An 18,997-nucleotide genomic window follows, 5' to 3' on the forward strand; every position below is an offset into this window, starting at 1 on the left:
GTTAACTTCTAAATAGATCAAAATGAACGTTGGTTTATACATCCCGTTTGAAAAGAATTCAAATTTAGTTATGTTTTAATTTCCTGATCAAAAAATCATTATAAGTACCCATGTAAACTATATTCAAATATCTAATTACATCATTGGTGAGATAATCTATAATAATTAGTTTGTGTAAACGAACGACGAGTTAACACGGATCACACAGTGATTTAATATTGCCGGAAGATGTAGGATGAGAAGTACCCTTTTTTCATAATTGGTACAGCCAAATTTTCGAATCAAATCGTTGTATCTATGAAAGAATTTAATAAATGTTTTAAGTAATTTATGGTAACGAAATACCTGACTTTATAATTTTCCAGTGATGCATTGATTATGTTCGTTAAAATCTATGACATCACTACCCAAACGAGCATAACAACAGAGCTGAGATACATAAACACCGTATCATTGATCCAAAGGAACATAGTCGTCTGCAAACAGAAAGATAATAGGAGGGAATAAAAATTGTTTCAAGTATGTGTTCATATTTATCAGTTTCTTGTTAACAAAATGTTTGAATTTTCAGAAAAACCAAGGATTTTCCTACCCCCGGAATAGATACCTTAGCCGTATTTGACACAACTTTTTTGAATTTCGGATCCTCAATGCTCTTGAACTTTGTACTTGTTTGGCTTTATAACTATTTTGAACGTCACTGATAAGTCTCATGTAGACAAAACGCGCGTCTGGCGTACTAAATTATAATCCTGGTACCTTTGATAATTTTTGTCCTAACTTTTAGTATGGAGTTCCTCTTTAGATAATGAAATGTATTATCAAGTTTATTATTTTAAATATATACTAATTAGAGGAACAACCTGATTTGTCAGTCCTTTTTATAATAAATTTGAGGGCAAATGAGTCAGCGTATGTTGATATTGAGAATCGCTTTTGAAACACAACCGGTAAAATGTTAACACACATTGAAGACCTCTAACAATAAAAATTAACAGGGTGTTTTCTTTTTCGGTGGTTATATTCCCATTCCCATCTTAAACATTAAACTCCGATGGGAAATTCAAAACCTGAAACATGACAAGCGTATTTGTAACAACTGTCATTCACATGACTTGGTATCGGTATGTTTGTATGTAGTCAATAGTGGATTAATCAAATTGAGAATGAAACCGGGGAATGCGTCAAAGAGATAACAATCGACTAAAGAGAAGACAACAGCAGAAGACCACAAGTAAGTTTTCAATGAAGTAAGAAAATCCTGCACCCGGAGGCGTCTTTCAGTTAGCCCTTAAACGATATGTATACTAGTTCAGTGATAATGGACGTCATACATGTACTAAACTCCGAATTATACAAAAGAAACTAAAATTAAAAATGACTGACAAAGGCCAGAGGCTCCTGACTTGGGACAGGCGCAAACATGCGGTGGGGTTTAAGAGAAGTCCAAGTCAAATGTTAGAATAGGAAACAAAAGAAAATAAACAAAATGACAATAATAGATAAAATACAACATACTTTGTACAGAATTAAATAAGAGGGACAAAATATACTAGAGTGCCAGTCGCACTCATAGATTGATAACCCCTCATTTTCTGTCATGTGTTACTTGATTAAAAAACTTTGGTTCAGGTATCAAATTAGGTTTTCAGTATAAGCTATTTATTTGTATGAATCAGACACGTTTAAATGCGAGGGTCATACACAGTATCTATGAAATACCTGTAATAACTTAAATGTGTAAGGTGACTTGGCTTTATCAGCGTTAACAAATGTGACTTAATTTTGATATGCAATGTTCATACCTGAAATGTTGAAATTCTAAAACAAAATTTTGAAGGTTAAAACACAATCAAATATAAACAAAAACGAGAAAATAATTCGCCACAAGCAATCTAAGAAATCTGATAACGTTTTCGCCGGAATCACGTGCATTGGTATACAATCAAATACGAAAATCAATAAAAGTAAAATGTAACTTTCATGTATAGTTTAAACATACTTCTACATCAACCAATGTATAACTACAAATTAATTACCATTGTTAATATTCACTGATATATTGAAAAAACATAAAAACTATCAGCTGTAAACACGTTAAGACGCCCAGCTGTATGTGCTTTTTCAAATGTTATTTCTGTAATAAAATAAAAATAATCTAATGACATTTCTGGTACTTGTATAACCTACTATATGATTTCGTTTGTGTTGATTGTCAAATGACACAATTGTTCATAACCTCTACATTTTTGTATATTTGCACTTAAGTAATACCCCTGTCCTCGCCTACATTATATGTTTTACAACTTTTGCAAATAAAGGATTTAAGAGATTAACGTAGCATTCGCAAATGTGGTGCCCTATCATAATGCAATAACTATTAACATGACAATATAAAAGACTTCTTTTTCTTGTTAATTTATTATTCGTGACCAATTAATACAAGAACAGTTGTTTCTGAATCAGGATATATTCTACAATAGGTAAGTTGTATTTATAATCTTTAAAATTTCTTTATAGTGGAAAAGATCAAGACATGAAAATGGCAATTGCGGTAGGGAAAATGCTATGATTATAATAATTAAATCCTTATACAAGCCTTGCCTTTGAAACATAATTTCAAAAAAATGCTTGAGCAAGACACATTTACTTCGATAAATCAAAATGCAAATTTAAATGTAATGTATGGGTAGTTTGCCTGGTACCCTGTAAGTGGTGTTTACTGTGAATACTACTTTTTTTTTCAATTCTTTATTACTTTGAGCAAATGATGCTCATCAGTACAAGTACAGTACTTAAAATACAGCTTATTGGATACAATCTGATTCAATAGTCCCTCGAATATCGTCACCAGAGAAGCCATTATCAGGTAATGCATAACATACCAAATGTATTTCAGTTAATAAGTGCTTTTATGAAATAAAACAAATACATCACAATTATGACAAAAGTGAAACAACTGAAATACCGATTTTCAGGGAAAGGTCAAACCGGAAAGTTCCGCATCAGGGAGGATGTATCAGGAAATGTGCATGTATCTTCCTGATTGGTAGCTCTAACGGTTGCAATTGCGCAATTATTTGTTTACATTTCACCAGGAAGATTGTAGAAAGAAAGCAAATCTGTGACGTTTCTGATTGGATGGTATGCCTTTAATATGTGGACTGGAGACGGAGACAGGATTGGATATATTATATTATGTTGAATGAATTAAACAACTACTCTTTTTGGGAGTTATAATAAAGTCATGGATTTTTTGTATTGTTTAACTTGGAATGATACAAGCATAAATTCACATGGGTTGTGGCGTAATGAATTTAAAAAGATCTACGTAATGGGAGGGGTAATACCAAATATTAGGAAAATTTTAAAGTCTTAGACCATGTATACGTTTGGGGCATATAAATGTTAAAATATGTCGCATCGACATTTTAATTAAATAGTAGTGCATATCAACTTTCCTTTCTTGAATAATTTTTTTTTACGAACCTGTATAGAAGAATCGGCATAAAAAGCGGTAAAAGGAGTTTCTATGGAAATGTTTCTATGTTTACAAAAGTGCGACTTCTTGCAGTACAGGGATGTTTTTAGTAGTCATTTACAAGCACAGGCAGTTACAACTGAATTGCTTATGATAAATATTTTATACATCGAGTATACTAACTTTTTAAGACACTGATTTTGTTTTGTTTTGGCAGGAACGCTAATAAGCTGAAAGGACAATGACACTTGTTTTTATCTACATCTTGTTTGTTTTGATGCCGATGATCTTAAACCAGGTATACGTAGATGCCACTAACGGACTTGAGTGTATACAATGTGATGATTTCCGAAGGGAGCGATTCTGTCGTGAAAGTTCTAGTAAGATTTTATGCTAAACTCACAGTGCAAAGATGTTAAAATATTAATATTTGTTTTATTTTTAGAATGATGATAATTCTGTCTTCTTGAGTTTCGCTTGTCCTGCTTTTGAATTATTTGTCAGATTTTTGGAATTCTCTGGTTTTATTTTCACATTGTCCTCAATTTTTCTTTTTATAAATCTTTTACATGTAATTATAAGCCATCTGTAAGATTCATAAGAAACTTTTATTATTTTTTAGTAGTTTATGATAACTTAAACTTGTCAATTTTAAAGCTATGAAAAGAGCAGAGAGAACATTTTCCCGCCAAAATACCAATGGCTTAAATCTCAAAAACACTGACCATATATTGTTTTGCTCTTTTGATTCCTTTATTAATCCAATTTTAATATATACCAGTTTTATGAAAAGCATGCTATTTTGAAAATGAATAGCGAACTTCCTTGAATAAAATACAGCAGTAACTTTTGAGGTTTTTTTTGGCGTCAAAAGCACCTTTCTGGATTTACCGTCACCCGTAACGCTTAACTCTTAAGATTAAAAGTCAATGACGTGTAAGCCTCAATACGTTTATCATGTTAATTGGACATTCGGTATAAATATCAAGTTCCTCTTTTCGACCCACATTTTCATTTTCATAAATAATAAACTTAAGCATATATAAAAATGAATAATTGAGGATACATTGACTCGACGATATGAATCAACATTTGGTGTATATTTAAGTAGAGGCGCCATCTTATTCTAGGTGACCTCCGAGGACTGGCGGTTGTTATATCACCCGTTAGTATAAAAAATAAAGAAACAAATTAAAATCGAATACGTGCATTCGAATTTGTCTTTGTCAGTTCGATATATGTGTATATTTCATGTTTCCCCAACAATAATAAGTGCTTGTGGTTCGATACAGTCAGCCACTGATTTACCCTTGTTTCACTTGCAGTATGAAACAGAAGATGTGGTATGATTTCCAAAGAAACAAATCTCCACAAGAGACCCAATGACACAGATGTGATCAACTAAAGGCCACCATACGGCATTTAACAATGAACAAAGTCCATACCATTTAGTCAAATATGCAAGCCTCGAAATCATAATAATTGTGATACAATACAAACAAGAAAAAAATTGACGACCTCATTATTGTTTAAAAAATTAATGAAAAACATATATGTAACTCAGCAACAACTACACCTGCATTACCTTCCCCCTAATCTGGGACAGTTTTGTAACATAACAACATACGAACGAACTTTACAAACATGACAAAGCAGTTGAAAAAAGCTTAACTCATCAGATGGATACAATGTTTGCCTTTTTTGATAGCTGGACATGCCTTGTTCAGTCGTAACCAAATCTAGCTTAGGATTTTAATTGTATATCACATACATACAGATTATTTTGTTTTATCTGGAACGCTCTCATTTGAACATTTGAAAGCCAATGATACTAAACGGTTCATAGCCTTACAAACAAAAAAAGATCCCTAAATATCAAACTCAAATTATAATCAAAAGGAGGGTGGAACATACAATTCTTGAAAATTTTAAAGAACTGATTAATATATTTAAGACCTATTGCGGACTAATATATCGACAATAGTTGTATTTTATCCGTGCTAGTAAGGAAAAACAGCGCTATACATTTTGTGTGTTTTAAGCATCTTAATGGATTATGTTTTACTCCAAAGAGATTATATACAATGGAGAATGGAAATAGGGAATGTGTCAAAGCGGCAACCAACCGACCATAGATCAGACAACAGCCGAAGGCCAACAATGGGTCTTCAATGTAGCGAGAAACTCCCGCAAGGGGGATGTTTACATGATGCATGATAGTTTAGACTTAAGTGTATAATTTGTTATTAATTATTGCGTTTGAACTTAGTGTCAGTACTCACAGTACTTTGTACTAAGTGTCTTAAAGTTTATAATTTTTTTTTTTTAAATTAACCTTTTGTAAAATAAACGGTACTAAACAACAATATTGTCTTCTTTTAGGGAGATTTATAGTCATAGAACCAGGTTGAATCCAACATTTATTCTTAAACTGTCCAGTACCTGTCAGGAATATTGAAGTTGTTACCAAATAGCTATATAGTACATTTCTATGTATGTTGGCGTTTGTATTTGAAACAATTTAGTGTTGATTTTTTTATGCCCAATTTATGGAATCATGTTTTCTGATCTTTGCATCCGTTCAATCGTTAGTTTGTCCGTCTGTCCGCTTCAGGTAGTTTTTTTCAAATGATTTTATAATTATAATTTGTTATCATTATTAACTTCATACACATGCCAAACATCTTTGGTTTTTTTTCTCTTCAAGAATGTAATATGTTGTCTTGTTTAAAAAGAAATATAGATAGTACATCACATTTCCGGTAGCCAGTACCGAAGTACTAATCAGGAAAATACGGATGTATTTAAGGAAAATTTGGTGTAACAAAAATAGCTTCTTCCCGTAAAGATCGCCATGATTCCTTTCCCAACTTTGACATTAACGTTTTGTTACTTTGGGTATATGAGCCCTATTTTTTTTTAATACGCCTCTGTTATTAATTTTACAGGTCTTTGTCATCAGAGCACAAAACTCGCAAATAATGTGTAATACTTTTTGAATTTTGCAAACACTCTTAACTATCAAATAAAATAATAAAAAAATGCTGTTTTTGTCTAATTCTATGAAAACAACAAATAGTATAGTCAGATGACTGCAGGATAAAACGTCCTAGATCTAGCATGGTGGATATCAATTGTATTCTATAGAACGTTCAATTATATGTATATTGTATTTTTTTATGATTTTGTTTTCAGATGGTAATGGTCATTCTCAATTCACCGCATTTACAGTCACTTTAAATCGGAATAGTATAGTATGGAAAAAAGGAGATATTCTGAAATTCACCCGTGTCCTCACTAATATTGGTAACACTTACAATATCTATACGGGTATTTTCACTGTTGCAACAGATGGTGTTTACGCGGTGTCAGCTGCTATGATTGGAGGCAAAGGTCAAAGCACTCATGTTTCTCTCCGAAAGAATGGACAGGTTATGGTGTGGCTATTCACTGGTCCTCAATTCGATATGGCAGCTCAAACTATCAATCTTGCACTGAGGAAAGGAGACAGGCTTTGGTTACGAATGGAAGCCCATCGCGTTCACATTTTTCATATTGTTCATCCGTATCATCAATTAAGTGCAGTTCTGATAAAGCCAGGAAAATTTTGAAAAAAACATAATAAAAAGCAGAGCTTTGTAATTGATTGTTACAAGTTGATTATGTTTAGACTCTTTTGTTTTAACGAGTTATATCCTAACAAATATTAGATCTGGTTTTTCGATGGAGTATGTGTCTTATTAAAATTTTGTCGTTACATTAACATCATTTAACCTATTGTTCATGATATTATATGTGTTACAAAATGATATGATTGGTCAAAGTTTAAAACCCTGTTTACGAGATGTGAGTTTCCAGACATCCGTTGCAATGTTCAAGTGCCTTGGCTCACACTGAACAACAAGTCATAATTGGCCCAAAAATGACTAAGTGTTAGATAATTACAATAGGAAAACTAAAGAACTTATTTATATGAAGAAAAAAAATAGAAACGAGAAACAAAATTGAACCACACGAACGTACGGCAACCTATAACATGATTTATTATTAACCTAAATTATTTATTATTAGAGACATCTTCGGAATCTCACGTTGAAACCCGTACTGTAGTTTGTAAAAAACTTGTAAATTAAAGATGATATTTTTGTTTACATATGTAATTTGTCATTATCATAATTATCAAGTAGATACATCATAACTCATTCGACTTTTTATGTATTCACTTCACAAATATATAACTAACCACATATAGCTCAGACTAACACTGAATTCCTTTCAACATCCTAGTGCTTTACTTATTTTTTCTGACTTTAACAATTGTTGACATGATTGCATTATTTCATATCTCGAACATATAATAGTTAGAACATTTAATTTTCATACCATCCCAGCGTCAAGGAGATCTGCATAATATAAATAAGATTTACTTCCACATGCAATGTATTAAATACAAATACAGCGCATTTTATAATCAGCCGTTTTATATTAATAATCGCCAATAATTAAAACGACCACAATTCACCTAGTTCAGAGTTAAAGTATGTTGCTAATATTCTAGTGTTATGATTACACATACAACGATTGCTTTGTGATGCAGGGGATCATGGCGTGCATAAAAAAAACTGATTTTTGTAGAAAAATTGATACGAAGATGCAATTATTTGTAAGTATCTACTTCAAAACAGATCTTATTTAGATTATATGGAGAATGCAGATGTACTGTCACCCTATAATATTCATCCTTAGAGACATCTCTGAAGTCTCACGTTGACAACTTGTCTCTCGTTTGTAAAAGATTTGTAAATGAAACGCATTTTTAGGCGATTTTTTTTAAATAATGGTATTGTTTGACAATTTCTAAAATACCTACATGTATAAATGCAACTTATTGCATGTACATTTTATTTTATCTGGTCAAATCATTTAAAACAAATTGATAGTAAGAGGAAACTAATGTAATTCGTTAATTTTTTTTCTTAAACAACACTAGTTTATTTAAAAAACATGTTATTCAATTTACTTTTGTGGCAATGGGGAAATAGATATGAATCGTTGTTGATTAATTTCACTAAATGAAAAGCACTCATCTAGTCTACTGATGATACACAAAAATTGTGTATATCTTATACTTGATATATGTTAAAGTATTTTCTTAACAATACAGATATTTCTACATTTTTTGGGGGTACAGTAACATGCATTGTAAGATAAAAAGGTCATATGATTGACATTGAAATTGACTTTCAACATGCATGCTCAATAAATATCAAGATAAAGTAGTGTGTATGTAAATAGTCAGTCTATTAAAATACGCAAATATTGCAAACCATGTATTATTTTACTTGAGTACTACGCTACATTGTTTTGGATAACAAGCGGGAAATACATGGGTTTTTTATCATTGCAAAAAAATGCCAACTCGATTGTAAATATTATCCATATTTACATCGTTTAACAAGCAATCAGGATATGAATTGCAAATGAAAACAAATGCAAACTACCATATCCTTTATTTATAAAAAAATTATTATGTTGCAAATTGATAAGACCGTTGTTCCCTTCAGTTTATTCTAATTAGTTATCAAAGGTACCAGGATTATAATTTAGTACGCCAGACGCGCGTTTCGTTTACATAAGACTCATCAGTGACGCTCATATAAAAAAACTTATAAAAGCCAAACAAGTACAAAGTTAAAGAGCATTGAGAATCCAACATTCCAAAAAGTTGTGCCAAATACGGCTTAGGTAATCTATACCTGGTATAAGAACACTATGAATTTTATAAGTGAAGCCTAGGTCTTACATCAGCCAAGACATACATTGTATCGTTGCAATACATCACTGGTGTTCTATACACAATGAGATACAATCTATGGATTGTAATCCGGTAATGTAAAAAGTGAAAACACAAAATACTGACCCCGAGGAAATTTCAAAAAGGAAAGTCCAAAATCATGTTTAAATGTTTAAATGTTTATTAGTGTTGTCCAACCGTCGAATTCGTCAAATCGAATCAGATAAAATTATTTTAAACAGATGGAGTTGGAAATAACACTTTCGTACTCTTCCGGTAAAGATTTGTCAAAAACTTAACAATCAGTAGAATATGCGTCAAGCTCAATTCAGTAGAATTCAAAACAGACTGCAGATTTTTCAGGGAGCTGGTACCGTTTTGAACACATGTAAATGATTGAGTTATTTAAAAATAATTCTTTAATGCTTTTCAATCAACGTATTGAAATGCAATCTGACTATCCACTGTTTCCTTGACCACCAACACTAAATTAAATTTTATTTGAATCACGCAAACTTGTAAATGTGTTGTCTTATGTTGTCGTCAAGGTCACCTTGTCTTTCTTGTATCTTCAACTTTTACAGCGCTGCATACGAGTTGGTAAATAATCATGATAATGTCTATGGAGAATTATTTCAATTTACTATTTTACACATGCACATCTTTACTTTCCGTTTCTAAGTAGCAAATTTCCAGTATTTCTGTATACGGGGTAAATAGTTCCCTAATGATATGACATTTTCTTGATAGAGGGTTGCTGTTCACAAAGAAGCTTTCAAACCAAGAGTTCCAAATCGTGAAGTTGAAGTCATGCTTTCGTACATTTAACGGACGCCATCACGAGTTGGTTGAAAAGTTATTGAATACACGTTTTACAGATATGTTCCTCACGCAATAACTACAATCCCCCTTCCTTTTCATGATTGTAACCTACCGAATTAGACAATATTTACCAGATTTGTTATAACACAGGCAACATGACGGGTGCCAAATGTGGAGTACAGTCTGCTTACCCTTTCGGAGCACCTGAGATTACCCCCAGTATTTGGTGGGGTTCGTGTTGCTTATTCTAAAGTTTTGTATGTAGTGTCATATGTACTATTGCTTGTCTGTTTGTCTTTTTCAATTTTAGCCATGGCGTTGTCAGTTTCGATTTATGTGTTTGACTGTCCCTCTGGTATATTTCGTCCCTCTTTTGTTTACTTTTGTTCGCCCTTCTATAAAGGAGTGCATTATAAATGTTATAAATAGCTAAAAAAAACAACCTAAAATTTAAAAAAATGACAAAGTGTTGCACCGAAGTCAACACAGACTTAAAATAAGCAGTGCTTACATTCGTTATCTTAACATATATAGCCAGCAGCAGTTGATGATCAGCGGCTTCTAACAACGGTTGCAGAGCAGTGTAACAGTACACATTTTGAAAAAAGGGGTAGTTTATTTCATGTCTGAAAAGACAAAAATGAAGACCATCAGGTTTTTTTTTAGACAAGAACGAAACTACTACTTCTTTAAAAACAGAAACTATGAAAAGCTATGGGAAGCAATATGAAGAGAACTGCAACACATCGAATTTCAATCAACTCATCAAAAGGCTTGCAATACATATGTATCACTAAAAAAGAAATGGAAAGATATCATAGATACACCTTCAGGTTCGGACGCCAAATAAAAATTAACCACAGAACCTTTAACTTTTACCTATTTTTTTTCTGTTTTTAGGACCATGGACCTCAAACCAAAAAAACGTTAGTGTTCTATCATTTATGCATATCTCTTTTAGCATGTTTATCAAAAGCATAAGGGGAAATAAATCTCAGTATATAAATTAAAAAAAATAAATTTGAGTATCTTGAACTCTTCGGAAAAATTACTAAACATAGCAAGCAATTAGGTAAAACATAATCTCTGTTGGTTGCGAAGGAGTAAAAAACAAGGTTTGGAAGAAGAGTTCGTTTCAATAGGTTCATCAACTGCTTCATAACATATACCATTGTTACAGCGACATCTTGTTAAATAGTTAGACTGCGCAAGATTAAAAAAAGGCTAAAGGAAAAAAAATAATAATCAGAACAGAATTTTATATAAAGGTCTTTCCACAGAAAAGTTGAAATGAAAAACTTATGTCATGAATCACACAACAATTAACCATGCCTCATTCAATATCATACTTAGACATATGATACTAGGACCATGTCCCTAAAATCCATCATCTTCTACATTTAAACTGAGTTATAGGTATAACCTAAAATCATATTCACCATGTATATGTAATACCACAATTGATATCCGGACAATATGAAAAATCACAGACAAATATTTAGTCTAAGTGCAAAAACAGCCGATAACTGAATAGATAAGGGGACGTGCAAAGTATTTGTCTCCGTCCAATGTTGTGTTATAGCATCTACTGCTTCTTTTATCGTATTCTAGAAAAGTGAACTGAACATTTTTGTCTTGTTATTCATCAGGTTAGCGAACACCTGTTAATTGTAAAAGGTCCAAATTCACTTTCTAAATGTTCAAAAATTTCATTTGCAATTGCCAATAATCTTGACCAATCATTTATTTATATGTTTTCTGCTTTTGAATTCAATGTGCAAGGATTTTACTGTAGGTTAAGGGATATTATGTGTTCTTAAGAAATGTAAAATATAGATTAGTCAAGTTTTGAAAGTCTTCTCTCACGCTTCCAGCTTTCATCATATGTTCATAGTTTTTGTTATCAGTAACCTATTTTTGCCCATAAAAAAGACTTAACGGCAAAAAGGCATGTTCAGTTGCATCTCGTCTCTCTCCAATTGGAGCTTTTACATATTTCTTATTCGTTCCACACTTTGTGAAATGTCTCATGTTCTAATTCCACAGTATAAATAAAGCAGTATACGCTGTTCGAAATTAATATATCGATAGACACAAAAAAAAACGGTTACAAACTAAAACTGACGGAAAAGCATCAAATATAAGAAAAGAACTACGACAAAATAGAAAAACAACACTAAATGGTAACACACAAAAAAAAAAACTATAATAATTATTATAACAATCATTGGCCATTGTTTTGACTTGGTACAGGACATTTAAGAACATTAATGGTGGGTTGAACCTGCCTATGGGGCATGTCAAACCTCCCATTTTTATGGCAATGCTAAAAAAAACATTAAAATGACAACATTACATGACATAACTACAATACAAATAAATGGGAGAACATATATATAAGCCACACAAGCTACATTACAAACAGCTGGGAAAAAAAGGTATAGAAGAATGCTGTGCGAAGCCATTTTATTTTATTCAAAGAAAACATACTAGATTTCCAGAACTTAGGGTTATTTAAATCTAAGCTTTATAAAATATTACTTATCTACCAGACTTAATATTTCCGCGATACATGTTCACAAGAAACAATATCTTGTAATCATTCTAGTTAAATGTCCGAACACTGATAATGAAGAAATAATCTTACCAGTCACTAGAACTAATTGTCTAGCAGAGAGAAACACACATCTTTCTATAATTTTATCTACAGACGTTTACAAATCATTTTATCTTTTTTCGGGAATATAAATGCAGAACTGGATAGAATCACGAGTGATTCCTGACTATTCTTATTCGTTGGCAGGTTCAAAGACATATATCTGTATCGACTAAAAATCCATCATCTGTTATTGGCTTTTTCGCTTACCGGAATATTTCCGAATTAATTCGTAATCTGAAGCTAGTCAGATACCATTGTCTAAGTACAAGACCAAACATGTATCAATTTATTTTTTTCTGTTTCCAATGTTTAAGATATATGGTCAAATATTGAACAAGTAAGGGCTAATACCTAAGCCATATTTTTGTAAAAGGAGATTGCATGAAGGGTAATATTGTTAATAGTTCGTGGCCTACATATGTGACTGAGGGCTAAAATGAATGTTAGAAATATTTTTTATAAACCTTGAAATGCCTAATGTTAATAAGCTCTATATTGACAAGAATGGAATGTGTTTACACTAAACTGTTGTTATCTGTATATTTAGATTTTTTCGCATGATATCTTTAAATAAATCTTGTATTTAAAAATAATATGACTGTTTTGATAACTGCATCGTATTTTGTTTTATAAGAATACAATTAAACTGTAATTAAAACTGGTACACATATAAAAGATTTGACCCATATGGTATAAAAATCAAGACAAACTTAAAAGGCATTGACAATTCATGTTTTTTTCCAAGTTTTTATGACAAAAGGGATAATAACATTAAAAATGTGTAAGCGGAGTCGAAATAGCAGCTATACAACATGCTTCTTTAATACTTGATTATAAGGATGTTGAACAATTTATAGCTTAAATGAAGAAATAGTTAAAATATCAATAAAAAAAAAGGATTTCTTAATTACTTTCTTATATATTTGCCTGAAAATATAGTAATTTTCGAAACAAGCTTTCTTAGAGAAAAGGTTGGATCATGTTCTTACAAAATTGTGTCTCTTCTTAGAGAGAGAGGTGGACTTAGATACCTTAATTTCACGTCTTTATCTGAGGTGTCTGTGGCCCAGATGTAAGATATTTAGTGTTTGCACATAACATGTTCCCAAAAAACCTCATGCATTGCTTTTACCTTATGTTCTATTTGGCCATTAAATGCTGTACGACCTATTTTTCACATGAATTTTACATTTTTTCAGCAAGTTAATTGTTTTTTTAGAGACATGTTTTGCTTCCATCTATATAATTCAGGCATTTTGTCTTTTGTGCCTTTTAACTTCTGCTTAGTTTTAGAAAAAATACTCAACAGACAAGATTTCTATTCTGTCTTTCTCATGCTTTGATTAGCAATCAATACCTTCCAATCAGTCGTATAAGCTCTAATTTGATCCTTCTCCGTAAAGAAACAAAATTTCTGTATTGCAATGTGTAATTTGGTTGAAAATTGTTCTTCGTATCTGTGTTCTTCAAGTTCGGATACTATTTGTTTCGTCTCTCATATGATTGCTAATTATTTGCAATAAGGAAATAAAAACGGCAAAGATTTTTCAGGTTCTCCTTTCAATTTTACATTTTTACACTGTACTATTTATTTATTATTTAAATTGTTTTCCTTTGTATCACCTCTCAATTATGTTCTTCCGTCAGCACCAAAACATTGAAAAATGGATGTCCTCTCCACTTTTAGCACGGTCCAGACTACATGTAAGTTATTTAATTGTTAAATAATCAAGGCTCCCTTCTCCTAATCCTTCTCCTATAACTTCAACTGAAAATATCGTCTCAGAAGAAAATGTAAAATTGTCTATTTTCTAGAAGTAACTTTCAATCTTTGTCTAACGTTAAATGAAATTTGTTATTTGAAATATTTAAACACTATACTAGGAAGTTCCTGATTAGGGAGACTATGTGATCCGATCGGTCTGAGTAGTACTTCATAACTAGAAATAAGAAGATATGGTATGACTGCCAATGAGATAACTCTCAAGTTTAGTCATAGCGTGTTGCAAATAAACTATTAAAAGTCAAAACAGCAATCTATAAAGTGTGCCCCAAAATGACTACAAGTTAGTGTAAAACAGGAAAAGCTACGGTCTTATCTATATACTAAGTGAGAAACAAGAAACACTAATGCAACAAATCAACGAACGATAACCACGTACACTGGCCAACAGATTCCTGGACTTAACAGGCATCAACCTTCACCATCACCTTAAATTTTGTGTAACAACATAGAAAAGTACACTATAAGATATCAATTGAAATAGCTTACCTCATCAAAAAGACATATTTACCAAAACAAGTTAACATACATTGAACGAATAAATTTGATGTATGACACAATACAAAAACAATATCAATAAAAAGGGGGGTACATAAAACAATGTCAAAATGACACATTCAATCTTGGACACAGGGAACTCTAAATAAAATAATTGTGTTGTAGGGAGAATGAAATTATAATAAATCAAATAAATAAATTTGTTATTCAACATATAAAAAACATATCTGTTTAAGGTTGTACATGCTGAATATAATGAGAACAAAATTGCATGACAAATATGTTCAAGTATAATACTAAAGAACAATAGCCGATACTAAAAAACAATTTTGCATGCATGCATCGGAGACTTTACGCCATTTACAATAAAAAAGAACTGACTTGTGCAATGCCAACATATAAGAGTATCTTCAGGCTGTAGGATAGTTAAGATGTACTCTTCAATCATATGATAAACAATCAAATACCAAAATGTATAAACATAACAACAGTTAAATGTCTCTTTTTTTATTATCACATAATGCATAGTTCAAACAAATCAATACAACTAATAATCTCTATCTACAAATTGATATTATTCACATCTATATTGCACAACATAAAAAAGATCAACGGTACATACGTTTTAATACGCCCAGCTGTGCATTTTTTTCGTATGTTATTTCCGTGACAAAATTGAAATAGTTCAATGACTTTTAAGTGATTTTACTTATTCTTTTATAACCTACTATATTTATTCGTGTTTGTTTATTGTAAAGTGTCGAATTTACTAGTATTTAAATCTACCACATTTGTGGTTCATTTGCACCCAAATTCTGCCCCAATTCTCGGTTTTAGGTAATGAGGATGTCGATATTGCCATGATTTAAAAAAAATCTTTTATAAAATTGTCCATTAATAAATTATGAAATGATAACTAAGGTTTCAACTCCTTCGTACAAAGTTGATTGGCTATTTTGTATGTGTTATGCCATTTAACTTTTAAACTGTTTCGGTACTTAAACATCCTCGGCTTTCACATATTTCGGTCGAAAATTTTACAAACAAATTAGCATAAAGAAAACCTTATTGAATTGATTTTAATTGACAATAGAAAAGATGTTAGGAATTTGAAGTTTTTGTTTAAGTGTGAAAGAGAATGTAACTATTGGTTTATATTTGACATTACTGAAACATAAAAAAGGTATGAATTTAAAATACATACATTTGAACGTTCTTGTTTCAAGGACGTGTGTAGTCTATTTGTATACAACAACTTATATCATGTATATGTAACAGTAAAATTACAAAATTTAGGAATAACATGTTATTCCTGATGCACTTATTAAATACAAGTAATTCCTAAAACGGCCCAGTAATTACCAGTTATTACTAATTTTAAAATGAATTTTACACCTATGAACTAACTGTTAAAAAATGCTGTAACTTGGTCAACTGATTAAAAGTTATGGTAATTCCAACTAGAAAATCTGTGAGTACTCTCAAAAAGCATTAGCTACCAGATTAAAAAAAAAAGATTTTTGTTGTTGTTAAATTATTTATAAAAATGATATAGGGAAATTACATTTCACTTTAAGCAGCTTATCTGTTTCTATTTTGTTAAATTAGCCGGAAAACATGGTTGATGAGTTGTGCACTTGCAAGTTAATAAATGGACTTGATTTGAAACATATTCATTTGACCTTCAATTCAACCCCTAGCTGGAGATGGGTTATCAATGTATTCAGGTATCAAAGTTGTAAGGGTTTCACAGAACCCAGTATCGCGCCTACCTTTGCTGTGAGTCACGGGTCCTTCACAAATAGGAAAAAGCATATTATTTTTTTCTTCTCTAGATACTATCTTTAGACTAGTTTTGTAAGAAGCTTCTGTCCAAATTTGGTAAAAGTTCATGATGGTTTATACAATCTAATAGATATAGGAAGATGTGGTGGGAGTGCCAATGAGACAACTCTCCATCCAAATAACAATTTAAAAAGTAAACCATTATAGGTTAAAGTACGGCCTTCAACACGGAGCCTAATAAATGTTTTATAAACTTTTAACTGCAGAGTGCATGTTATGTTAACTGGAAAGTTTTAAGTTTATAAGTAATATACGATAAAAAGATATTCTTATTTACAAACTTTATCTCTGGATACTATTTTATGATAAACAAGCCTCTGTCCAAGTTTGACAAACATCCAGGATATTTTGAGAAAGTTATTAAAATTTAAAAACTTTAACCATAGTGTTAATGTAATGTTAACTGGCATAAAAAAAAAAAACTAAGTCCATTTATAAGTAAAGGACGGAAAACTTTTTTTTTTTACACAATTTACTTCTTGAAATTTGTCTTTTGATCATAAACAAACTTCTGTTCAAGTTTGATAGACATCCAGGAAAATTTTCACAAATGATATCGGATATGTTCCTTATGTGGTAACTACAATTCCCTTCCCTTTCATAAGTGTGAGTTAATGTTTGTGAACCCCACTGGCAACGAAATTAATAAGGTTGGTTCGCTATGTCTCACTTTTGCAACAAAAGTCGAAGGCTCGACGAAAAGGAAAAGAATTTCAACATTAAAAGTAAAAGAAAAGGGATGGACCATTTTATTAACTTATTCAATCCACAAAAAGATCATTCGTAGTTAAACCTATTTTGTAGAAGGCATTTAACTCATGTCATAAGCCGAGTTGATATGCAAAGTATGTTTCTTAAAAAAGAGCTGACTAAGTTGCCTATAAACCTCTCAAAAACGTATTTTTTCAATTTTTTTATTGATAGCATTGTCCTGCATGCTGAAAACTTTCAACGTTTATTAAACAACTATTTTCCAGTTGCAATTTACAAACACTGAAAAGAATGTACTTTTAATGTGCTATAAAATCCTTAATCCCTAAGTCAGCCCTAAATCTCCCTGACCCTCTTTACTTTCTCATTTGATATCTTGCATTATGTCTTTAAATTTTTAAACAAAAAAATCAAGTTAGTAAATAGCTGTAAAATGACAAAAAAAATCAGTGAATACCAGTTATCACTGAAACAACTAGTAAATACATGTAATTACTAAAATGACTAGTAATTACCGATATTTACTGAAATGTTTAGTAATCACGCGTAATTCCTAATTTCACCTATTTGCTGTAACATATACATATTAAAAGTATCAATCACAAAACATCTCTTCTATAAAACATGCTGTGTCAACAGTAAAAAATGTCGTATTAAGCATAAACCAAAGATTATGCATGTGTGTAGCCATTTCAAATCAAAATAGATTTCATTTTTTTACATGAATAAGGCCGTTAGTTTTCTCGTTTGTATTGTTTTACATTGTCTTATCGAGGCCTTTTATAGCTGACTATGCGATATGGGATTTGCTCATTGTTGAATGCCGTACGGTGACCTAAAGTTGTTAATGTTTGCGTCATTTGGTCTTTTGTGGATAGTTGTCTCATCGGCAATCATACCACATCTTCTTTTTTTTTTATATAAGTTGATCAAAAATAGAAGATTCAAGATTAACAGATGGACTTTGCACCATGCCAACATCTAAAATACAAATTGGAAAATACCTCACTCCAAAAAAAAAATTTCTAAAAATTAAAATTAAAATAACAGAATTTTAACACTTTATATATAACAAAAAGTTGCTGGTGGTCAATACCTGTAGAGATAATATCAGTGATTATACAAAGAAGGTTATATTAAAATATCAAGGAGCAAGCGACCAAACACATACATGCACAGTCAATAAAATAATGGTTATCTTCTAATGCATCAAGTAATTCAACGAGTAATATACCCAAGGTTAATTAGCCGCCAACATTATATGGTTCACAACTTTTGCAAAAACAAAGGAATTAAGAAATCAACGTGACATTGGCCAATGTGTTGCCCAATAATTATGCAATAGCCGTTAACATGACAATATAAATGACTGTTCTTCCTTGTCAGATTTATTATTCGTGATCA

General features: G+C 31.4%; 1 protein-coding gene across 1 annotated transcript; it reads left to right on the top strand.

Moving 5' to 3' along the window:
* Positions 1-2,448: 2,448 nt before the first annotated feature.
* Positions 2,449-7,123, top strand: LOC134723628 (uncharacterized). Its single transcript, XM_063587187.1, has 3 exons — positions 2,449-2,483; positions 3,699-3,861; positions 6,677-7,123. Exons 2-3 carry the CDS (start codon positions 3,723-3,725, stop codon positions 7,090-7,092), a joined length of 555 nt encoding a protein of 184 aa, XP_063443257.1. The 5' UTR covers positions 2,449-2,483; positions 3,699-3,722; the 3' UTR covers positions 7,093-7,123.
* Positions 7,124-18,997: the final 11,874 nt, after the last annotated feature.

The sequence above is a fragment of the Mytilus trossulus genome, chromosome 6 (assembly GCF_036588685.1).
Source record: "Mytilus trossulus isolate FHL-02 chromosome 6, PNRI_Mtr1.1.1.hap1, whole genome shotgun sequence".
Lineage (NCBI taxonomy): Eukaryota > Metazoa > Mollusca > Bivalvia > Mytilida > Mytilidae > Mytilus > Mytilus trossulus.